This window comes from Ruditapes philippinarum, unplaced genomic scaffold, assembly GCF_026571515.1.
Source record: "Ruditapes philippinarum isolate M1 unplaced genomic scaffold, ASM2657151v2 ctg605_1_1_1_1, whole genome shotgun sequence".
In the NCBI taxonomy this organism is placed as follows: domain Eukaryota; kingdom Metazoa; phylum Mollusca; class Bivalvia; order Venerida; family Veneridae; genus Ruditapes; species Ruditapes philippinarum.
The window spans coordinates 180,570-191,697 of record NW_026862846.1 but is presented as its reverse complement, the minus strand read 5'-3'; the positions used below and the strand labels follow the sequence as shown (position 1 = coordinate 191,697).

Sequence of the window (11,128 nt, the reverse complement as noted above, 5' to 3'; positions counted from 1 at the left end):
ATAACCTGTGCAATACAGACAGATATTTTTGCTGCCCCTGAATACTCCTGAATGCCCCTGATTTGATGAATTATAACTGAATTCGGGCCCCTTGATTTATTTCTTCACATATTATGTGAGATTGGTTTAAAGTAATTTCCTGTGTTAAATTGAAATAGGAATTTTGAGTTTGGGTATTAAGCCTATATATGTACTGTTTATGATATTTTTTGTATCATTACAGATATGAGTATTGTTCATGGGAGGCTTCAACTGTTACTGGTACCAACATCTTATATAACTGGACATTAGATGACAGTATATTGATACCTAATAAACAGGTAATTTCTTATTTTAACAAGATGTGACTAGGGAACCAGTACTTATACCTAGTAAACAGGTAATTTCTTATTAGTCCCCTACCGGTTTACCGGAGGGGACTTTAGGTTTACCCTCCGTCCGTCTGTCCGTCTGTCTGTCCGTCCGTCCGTCCGTCAGTCCGTCCGTCCGTCCGTCCGTCAGTCCGTCCGTCCACAAAACTGGATCCCGCGATAACGCAAAAAGTGCTGAAAATATTTTAATGAAACTTGATATATGGATAGATGGCGGTATGGAGATTATGCACGTCTTTTTCTTTTCTTCCTATGTTGAAAATTCTGGTTGCTATGGCAACAAATAGACTGAAAATATGGCAAATTTTACACATAACCTGGATCCCGCGATAACGCAAAAAGTACTGAAAATATTTTTATGAAACTTGATATATGGATAGATGGCAGTATGGAGATTATGCACGTCTTTTTCTTTTCTTCCTATGTTGAAAATTCTGGTTGCTATGGCAACAAATAGGGTTGCTATGGCAACAAATAGACTGAAAATATGGCAAATTTTACACATAACCTGGATCCCGCGATAACGCAAAAAGTACTGAAAATATTTTTATGAAACTTGATATATGGATAGATGGCAGTATGGAGATTATGCACGTCTTTTTCTTTTCTTCCTATGTTGAAAATTCTGGTTGCTATGGCAACAAATAGACTGAAAATATGGCAAATTTTACACATAACCTGGATCCAGTGATAACACAAAAAGTACTGAAAATATGTTTATGAAACTTGACATATGGGTAGATGGCAGTATGGAAATTATGCACATCCTTTTTTATCTTCCTATGTTGAAAATTCTGGTTGCTATGGCAACAAATAGACTGAATTTCAAGATTTCTGATTCTAGTTTTTAAGTTTTTTCGCTATAAGTTCTTTATTTCTTAAGGTATTTTCTTCAAACTTTAAATATAAGTTGCTTGTCATCAACCACATCATATGTGACAAGGTTTACAACTCTAGCACAAAATTTATCAGAATTACCTCCCTTGAACTTAAAATTTTCATGAAAAAAAAACATTGTTTTTTTTTATTAACTTCTTTTTCTGAATGTATCTACTTCAAACTTCATATAAATGTTTCTTATTGTCACTCAACATTTGTGAGTGTTCAATACTCTAGCAAGACTATTTCCAGAATTATGCCCCTTTTGAACTTAGACTTTTTTTTTGAGAAATTGGTAATTTTTACTCCAACTTCTTCAATCATGATAGGATTTTAAAAATGTTATATTTTGATAACAGGGATGTTTAAAAAATAACTTTAGAGTGTCCTTCAGTCCGTCTGTCTGTACATAAAAACTGTTTCCTGTGATCACTTTTAAAGAACTTTTTCAACAAATTTACTTAAAATAGGAACCTAAGTGAATGGCCAATGGCCCTTCAGAATGTTGCTTGGGCTCTTACCGGTAGGGGACTTATGGATTGCTTGCAATACTATGATAATTGCTTGTTTTAACAAGATGTGACTAGGGAACCAGTACTTATACCTAGTAAACAGGTAATTTCTTATTTTAACAAGATGTGACTAGGGAACCAGTACGTATACCTTAAAAACAGGTTATTTCTTATTTTATTAAGGTGATGTGGGAACCAGGAAAGGACTTGCATTTATCTTTGAAAGGTTGAAGAAGGTTGATGACAAAAACTACTTTATTTCATACCTGAATTTTCTTTTTTTCATGATTCTCAAAACTTTTCATGTGTTGTTAATATAACCCTCCTTCCCATTAGTGGAATTTTTCTTAGTCCTCATGTAACACTTACAAGTAGTTTCTTGGACTGATGCCTTAAATATTTGGTATGTTGGTACTAGTATGGGGTGTCACTGTATTCTGCTATTTGTTATAGACTGGGGAAGATGTTTAGCTTGACTATTCAAAATACAGGGAGAGCTTATGTGTTTTCTCAGGTGTCGGCACTGCCATCACACTTAGAATTAAGTTTTTGCGAGCAGTTTGAGGTCTTAGGTTGAGGTCTTCAAAACAACTGAAAGGAATGGGTTGAAACTTCATATACTTATTTGAAAGCATAATAGGAGGTCATTAACATGTATTTTGACAGAAGTATAGCCTTTTTTGAACTTTGAAAATTCTATATCATACAGGCTCTTGTTTTACTATCAAGCACTGAGAATAGTCGAGCACGCTCTCCTACTGACTGCTCTTGTATCAGATTATTATCACTTAAAAAATACAATAATCCAGTGAAACAGAAATAAGCAGCTTTCAATTGTTACATTATCCATGCTTTTTAAAACGATATAAAATTTGAAGAAGAAAAAAAAAATTAAAAATTGAAAAAGAAAAAGGAAAAAAAAAATCGGGCAATCTTGATGTCATTATGGAACAAGTGCATGCACGGAAAGAAGAAAAAATTATTCATGAATGATTTTTAGTTTTGAGATGAGATCATGACAGCTGGATGTATAATCAAGTTCTGTGAAAGAAAAGCCTGGATATTGTTCAAATTCCATTAAATCATGTTTTTACATTGAATGCAATTGCTCTTTAAGGAGGCTACCGCTTCTGTAACGTGAAATACGATGAAATGCGGCACTTTATCACAGTCTCCGCACAGAACTGGTAGAATATCAATTTTATTCTGGCAATTACAATTTTCTTAGGAGTTAATTGTAAGTTTATTTTCAAACCATTATCAAGTTAGCCTGGGATGTAATCAATAGAATTGTAATAGAAAACTTTAAGGCCAAACACGAAGAGTTTGCGTTGTTTATTGGAGGAATTTTTCAGAAATTTTTCTTTTATATTCTCTTGCCTCATGTACATCTATTTGCCTAGGATGAATAAGGTCCAATTTTTTTGCTCATGTATTAGATTTGAAAATAATAAATTTTATGGAAAGTGCATATAGTAACAACAAAAAAATAACATTAGAGATATACTGGATATACTTACATTAAGATACTCTTTCCTATGACTAAAAGCCCGAGATAGAAAATGGGATTTTTAACAGTCACTTTGGTTTAAACATATTTATTTAAACTCAATTGCGAAACAAGTTCTTGCAACTTATATTAATCAGTTTTGAGTCAGCTTCCTGGAACCCACTAGTACTGGTGTCATGTGAAATAACATGCAGGTCATGACCCAATTAGGGCCCAAACGCATGATCCCTGGGTTGGGAGGCAGATACCTTAACCAAGAGGCAACCGCTCCCCTTAGTCACTTTACATGCAAGTCTTAAAAAAGTCTGTAGTTATTTTGGTTTCATTACCTTTATTATGGTTGTAACAAAAAATCATTACAAATAGATAAGATGGTAAATTTCATACAGACTTCTACTTAGCCAACTAGCGGCAAACTGAAATAACCCATGCAACCAGTGCTGAACAGGTTCAGCCAGCATATCTGCCTGATCATGGTTTGCAATGTTTGCTATTAAGTCAGCATTTGTTTTGAAATTTCCCTTAAATAACAGTTTTGTCCAGATTGAAAGATGAACAAATCCTGTCTGCTGGGTTTTAATTGCAAAATTCTGTGTCCTATATGCTTAAAATGATCCCCTAGCTAATGTAAGTATGTATCCCTTTGGGATGCATAGAAAATAATTTAGATTTTTAAAAAAAACAAAGAATGTATTACTTGCAAGCAGAAGATGGGCTTTGGAATGAATTAAAGTATAAGTATGAAAAGCATTATTTCAAGTTGTAAAAACAGGCTATATAAAATATAAACAGACAGGTTTATTTCTTTTGCCGTTCACTTGATTAGAATTTAATAATCAAGAACATATTCAACTGTGTCTTCAGCCATTGTTTAGGCAGGTGGTCTCTTGAAACAGGTTACTTATTTGCAAGATAAGTATAAAAATGGAATGTTAAATGCAAGTCTCCCAACAATTGTGTCCAAGGTAATATAAAAATGATTCTCTGAGCACAAACTCAGATCTCGGGTATTTGATTGGTCAGAAACTATGCCAGAATGTACAATGACCAATAACAATCCCTGAAATTTGAGACAAATATCTGAACAAGAGGCTTCTGAAAAATGTTTTATAACCTTGAGGTGTGATTTAAAATATTGTGGTATTGGTCTTAAAGATGGTCTGTTTCACTGGTTTGAGTGTAATATAAAAAAACAGATTTTAACGAGCACTTGGACAAAGTCTCATAAAACACGGGTTTGAGTGTAAAGCAAAAAGTTCCTTGCACTAGGACAGCAAACTTTAGAATCAAATAACTCGTTTTTAATACAGGCTCATTGATTTCAACTTTCATTGATCATTTCACAACCAATACAACTTTATTTCAGCTGATTTGTTTTAATGACCCTTTTGAAAATGCTAAAAAAGTATGGAAAAAAAGAGAGAAATTGAGAGGAGAAAAAAATAGTTTTGAAGCTGGCAATCAAACTAACTTCTCTTGTTTCCTGTAATTGATAGCTGATCATTTCCAGTATTTTCCATGCAGGCACTTCAATTAGGCTTGATTTGATTCTGCCGCTGAGTGCTAGAAATGCACGGGTGCTTGGCGAAAATGGTAGGAAGATACTTAGAAATGTAGGGTTTGTTAATGCGAATCAAAGGAACTACTTTCTGTTAGAAGTAGCTTTGATGTGAACATGAGTTATTGATGTGTCTGATTAATTAATGTTCTACCTTTAATGCCTGATTATTTTCATATAGGCCCATTTGCATTAATGTAATATTATGTTGTTTTTTGTGATTTTACTGAAAAGGTTGAAAAGGTGCATGGTTTGTATCTGCATTAAAAATACATGATTACAGGGTATATGAGTATACGCAATTGTTTTGAAAGTAATAGGGTACAAATACAAGAGCAATTTAGGGTACAAATGCAAGAGCAAATTGTCAGCCAGCACGCCCAAACAGTTTGACACAGCTCAATTCTGTTTCCAGTGTGGTGCTGAAATTTTTGGATTTCAAATGCCAACAATGCACAAATCTGAACTCAAAGCTGTACAAGTATTTTGTACAATATTAAGATGGCCAAAGACTTAAAAAATTACACTGCTTTCTGATGAAAACTTTTTGTTAGAATGTTTGCTTTTGTTCACATGAACATTCATGCAAATTTTCCGCAGAAAACAATTTCTGTCCTTGTTTTGTCCTTTTTTTGTAACGTAGAACTCAAATTATCTTAAATTACACTGATGTTTTGTCAAATGTTTATGTTTGGATGAAAGCTTGTTTTATTGTAAAAATAGCTGATGGATGGAAGTAATGGTAATAATAATGATGTTAAAGTCACTAATCTCAAGAGGGTAACTGGGAAAAAAGAAATTATATTTCAAGTAAATGGTAAATACTGGTGCAGTTAGGTTTAATGTGTAACTCCATTATTTACTGACCAGGGAGAAAGTTGACATTAATTGACAAAAATGTCAATCAAAAACTGTCTCTCAGTGGTAGGAATATGTTATAAATGGAAATTTGAATTATTTTCTTAAAAGTTTTAAAATTTCAAATTTTAATGTCCAATTGACATGTATCCTTGAATTAAATAGAACTTGTCAGATATTATTGTGTTTATTTTGCATTATTAATTCATCTGGTATTTTTCTTATCTGTTTTCAGTATGAAATTCAGATACCAAGTCCTGGGCTTTACACTGTGAGAGTGGAAGCGTTTAATGATGTTGCTAGGCAACCGTTGTCTGCCACACTTCCTGTCCTTGTTCAGAGTGTCATTGAAGAGGTGGACTTAAAGATTATTGGCAACCTGCTCGGAAAAGCTACACAAATAATTGTCTCCGTTAATGGTTACCATGATTTTGGGGTGGAAATTGACTACGGGGATGGGGAAAGTGAAAATTTCAGTGAAACTGACCCTGTTGCCATGGTAACCAATGACACGCATATTCTAGTTTACCTGGCGCATGTATACGAAACACTAGGAGAGTATAATATTACAGTAAATGTATCAAATCAAGTATCATCAATATTTACAACCGAGTTATTTATACCCATTGAGGACATCACCGTGACAACTAGGTCACCATGGGTTATCAGAAGTACAGGTCATGTGGTTGCTAAGGCTGTTGTTACTGGAGGACGAGATTTGACCTTCACTTGGAATTTCTCAGATGAGAGAACTTATGAGAATTCAGTCATTAGGTAAGTTTGGACATGTATATTCTTCTACGTCAACATACAGGAAAGTTATAATCAGAAATTATTTTCATTAGTTCATATTCATTTAACTTAGTTTGAAGCAAACATAAAATCATTTATACATTTATACATAAAAGCTTTATTTCCTTGTAAACTTCTTTCACCAATTTCATAAGCTGCATTCAAAGTATAGCAGGACAGATGGGGAAATGTGTGATATCCACAGAAGTTCTGGGCTTTCAAAATAAAACTTTCTTCAACTTTTCTCTGTGTTTTACACCAGCTTGATTACAAAGATATCTCTCTGGCATATTCTAGATTTATTATTATTATTTCATAAACATAAGTCTGCTTAAGTAGCTCTTATTGTAATTATATCACTAATATTGTATGTGCCTATTTACAGATAATCATTTAAAATTCTAAACTTTCTGATAAGAGTTATGGCCCTTCCTAGATAGTTTACCATATTATCAAAATGCAAAGTTTAACTGTATTTATAACTTATTAATGCATATATAGTTTATGATGGTTTTTAATATAATAAATTTTACCTTAATTAATATATTTAACTTAACATTGATTTATATAAACACACAAGTTTTGAATTATTATTAGCACATTTTATTTATGACTTAATTATTTTTTTTCGAAAATGGATTTTGATTAAATATTTTCCCAACAAAAAGTAATAGAACCATTGAATAACAAAATATATTGAATTTTATTTAATTATTTTTTTTCATTTATAGTTCTATTATTTTTGTTATTTTAGCTTTCCTAACCAGACGTCTGTAGCGAAACATTTCTATGGAATGTCAGGGGAGTATTGTGTGACATTCAATGTGACGGGACATAATTATCCGCCACCAGGGGTATACGCCAAGCTAGATAGATGTTTTCTTGTTGTAGATCCAATTGATACGGTTGAATTGTCTGCTAGCAGTAACTCATCAGCTTTAGAGCACAACACAACATTGCCTGTAATATTTACAGCTAGGTAGGTTACACAACTCAACATTGCCTGTTATATTTACAACTAGGTGTGATGCCAAAGTACCTGTTATATTTTCTGAACTGTATGATATACAACACAACATTAACTGTTATATTTACAGCTAGGTGTGATACACAACACAACATTGCCTGCTATATTTACTGCTAGGTATGATGCACAACACAACATTGCCTGCTATATTTACTGCTAGGTGAGATACACAACACAACATTGACTGTTATATTTACTGCTAGGTGAGATACACAACACAACATTGCCTGCTATATTTACTGCTAGGTATGATACACAACACAACATTGCCTGTTATATTTACTGCTAGGTGAGATACACAACACAACATTGACTGTTATATTTACTGCTAGGTGAGATACACAACACAACATTGCCTGCTATATTTACTGCTAGGTATGATACACAACATTGCCTGCTATATTTACTGCTAGGTGAGATACACAACACAACATTGACTGTTATATTTACTGCTAGGTGAGATACACAACACAGCATTGACTGTTATATTTACTGCTAGGTATGATGCACAACACAACATTGCCTGCTATATTTACAGGTTAGTGTGTTACACAACACAACATTGCCTGTTATATTTACAATTAGGTATGATTTATAACACTGCCTGTTATATTTACAACCAGACCTAGACTCATCAAGTTCTGCCGCCTTAGACAAAGCACTTTCAGTTCTATCATAGGACTGCTTTTTTGGTGCCATTACCATTAATATGGCACAAGGTCACTTAATATATGAAATATTGAAATATGAAAAATCTGTTCCAGTAAATGTGTTGAATGTAACAAGATTTTTTTACTTTATGTACCACTTGTTTATTAACAGATTGTCTGGTTCCCATGTTGTATTTGTGTTTGATTACGGAGATGGTACCACAGAAAAAGTGCAGGGAACTGAGCTGTCGCCATGGAACAAAGACATGACTATTTTTGCGGAAGGACGGCACTCCTATTCAACAGGTACTCCTATAATTTGATCATTTGTGATTTTGATCTGCTCATTAACAGTTTCTGTGGTGTCAAACTGAAACATGATTAAGATTTTAATGTAAAAGTTTTCAATGCTCAAGAGTTTTTGTTCATAATGGCCAGTGTTAAAAGCTACAATTTCTCTGTTCACAAGGATTGAAAATGCAGAAATGAAAATAGGCATTGTTTTTACGTGTCCATTATTGTAATGAAGTCAAATGATACGGTGGGCAATGGCGCAAATCTGTCATAATTTCTGTTTTTTTTTATTCTTTAAAATGAGAGAGAGGGAAAAAAAGTAAGAATATCAAATTTAATGTTGAAAGCAGTGAAGTCGTATTATTCAAATGCATGCCCATACATGTTCATCATTCGAGAATTTTGTATTTGCGCGCTTCCCATTAGGAAAACTTAATCAGTGTTCATAGAAAAGGCAGTCTGTTTAATTAAATTCTAAAGCTGTAATTTCATTTGATTCTGTTACAAGTTCTGATTGAAATGAATTGTTGAGCTCTGAAAGTATAATTAAAATTTATTACCTAACAAATGTTCCTGACTGACAACCAAAATGTGTTACAGTGGGTGAATTCAAGGTCAAGGTGACAGCCGTTAATCCCCTTGGTAACGAGACAGCGTGGCTGCCGCATTCATTCTGGGTCCAGGAGCCGCCGAAAGACCTTCACTTTTGTGATGAAGCAAACAATGAAAGGATAGCGAGATATACGGGCGAAGTCGGTGAGGTCGTTACTATGGTTGCGAAGGTCGTGTCTGGGAATGAGGTCAAGTTTGATTGGAAGCTTGGGGATCAGACAGATCTTGTGAATAAAGGTAAAGTTCAAAATTGATAAACATTATAAAAATTACGTTAGTTTTGGTTGAACCTGTATTAAAAGAGCACCCCTTTGCGTAGACTTTATGTTTTTTGTTAATTTTTAAAACAACCGTTTTGATCATTAGATGTCTGTTATGCTTGAATGCAAAGTTGATTTTAAATTTTATGGATCTGCAAATTTTCTTCAACAGAGATTTTAACATGTGGAAATACATTAAATATGTTGTAAAATAGTTACAATCAAGAGTGATAAATACTTGTACGAATATTGATTGAATCATGGTCTTATGTATTTTGCATTTCAAATGTCTTGAATTTTAAGGGGGATATCAAAACAGTAAAAGAAAATATCATATTCATGAATTAACATCATTTTTACATGGCATATATTGATTTGGTGGGGTGTATGTGTCCAAGTGGTTAAAGTTGTCAACTTCAAACCACTGGCTCATTTCCGCTAAAGGTTCAAATTCTGCCAGGGACTTAAGCCTCTTTCATGTGAGGAAGCTATCCAACTAGCTTACGAAAAGTCAGTGGTTCTACTCAGGTGCCTGTTGGTGCCTGAAATAATCCGCAATGGGTTACCTAAGGTCTTCCTCCACTAGTAAAGCTGGAAAATCGCATATGACCTACTTTGTGTTTGTGCAACTTGAAACCCAACCAGAAAAAAAAATTGAATAGGTTTTACAGTACTTATTTATGTATTATATATATATATATTCCAGGATCTGTTGTGCAGCACCAGTATATGACACCAGGTGTGAAGACTGTCTACGTTACGGCATACAACAAGGTTCGAACTTTAACCAGAGCTGTTAAAGTCTTCATCAACTATAAAATTCAAGGTAATGTGGCTTTTTCAAACTGTTCTTTAGTGAAAAAAAATGTCTATACCATGTTGATTATGGTACTGAAGTAGATCAGGAGCTTTGTAATCAAGAAAGTGATGCACCTGTCCAGAGCAGTTAATTACAAAGCATCTAAACTAAAACAGTGCAAATTTGTATGGTAATGCAAAAAAAATGTCTAGTTTAGTCTACTTTGCATATAAAAAAATAATGATTGTAAATATGTTTAACAAAATTCAGCTGGGAAATAATTTGAGCCGCATCACGACAAAACCAACATAGTGGGTTTGTGACCAGCATGGATCCGCGCAGTCTGATCAGGATCCATGCTGTTCGCTTACCAACTCTATTACAAGTGGAGAAACTGACAGCGAACAGCATCGATCCTGATAAGACTGCGGGGATGCGCAGGCCGGTCTGGATCCATGCTGGTCGCAAACACATTATGTTGGTTTTGTCGTGACACGGCTCATTTCTATACATCTTGTGGTTTTCTTACAACATACCTTTAATTCAATGTATATGTTGTGTAATAACTTAAAGGCTTAGTGTTGTTTTTAATGAGGAACAGTGTTAGAATGAAGAATGCTAGATTTATAGTGATTAGTAAGTTAGTTAATAAATAATGCCCTTATTTAACGAGTCTTGCCGGCCTCAGCTGATGCACATAACATAATTACAATATTTAAACAGTTAACATACACACAGCATTATATGCACAAACATCATAATGTAATAAATCAGTTACACTGAAATTGATTGATACTAGTTTTTAACAGCAGTGCCCAAAGCTCTAAATCTGTTAAGCATTTTAATTTCTAATGTTTAAAAGAGGAACTGAAACTCTTAGCATTACTTAGAGCAGGGGTAGATTTTTGTATCTACTAAAAATTCTAGAGCTTTTCAAAGGAGAGTTAATTTTGATGGGTAAAAAATGAGTAACCATTAAATCTGGTTAATTAAGTCTGTATTCTTA

The 11,128-nt window shown here is 33.7% G+C and overlaps 1 protein-coding gene across 2 annotated transcripts in view; it reads left to right on the top strand.

Annotated features, from left to right (window-relative positions):
• The first annotated feature begins 224 nt into the window (after positions 1–224).
• LOC132720382 (polycystin-1-related protein-like) overlaps positions 225–11,128 on the top strand; it is a 173,676-nt gene continuing 162,772 nt past the window's right edge. The window contains exons 1-6 of one of the 2 annotated variants that reach the window (XM_060704511.1): positions 225–320; positions 5,924–6,462; positions 7,235–7,459; positions 8,330–8,463; positions 9,052–9,300; positions 10,030–10,149. In XM_060704511.1, the coding sequence (XP_060560494.1) occupies positions 6,185–6,462; positions 7,235–7,459; positions 8,330–8,463; positions 9,052–9,300; positions 10,030–10,149 (1,006 nt within the window). In that variant the 5' untranslated portion in view covers positions 225–320; positions 5,924–6,184. Of the gene's footprint in view, positions 321–5,923; positions 6,463–7,234; positions 7,460–7,570; positions 7,582–8,329; positions 8,464–9,051; positions 9,301–10,029; positions 10,150–11,128 lie in introns of those variants that run through there. The other variant, XM_060704512.1, reaches the window with a different exon arrangement.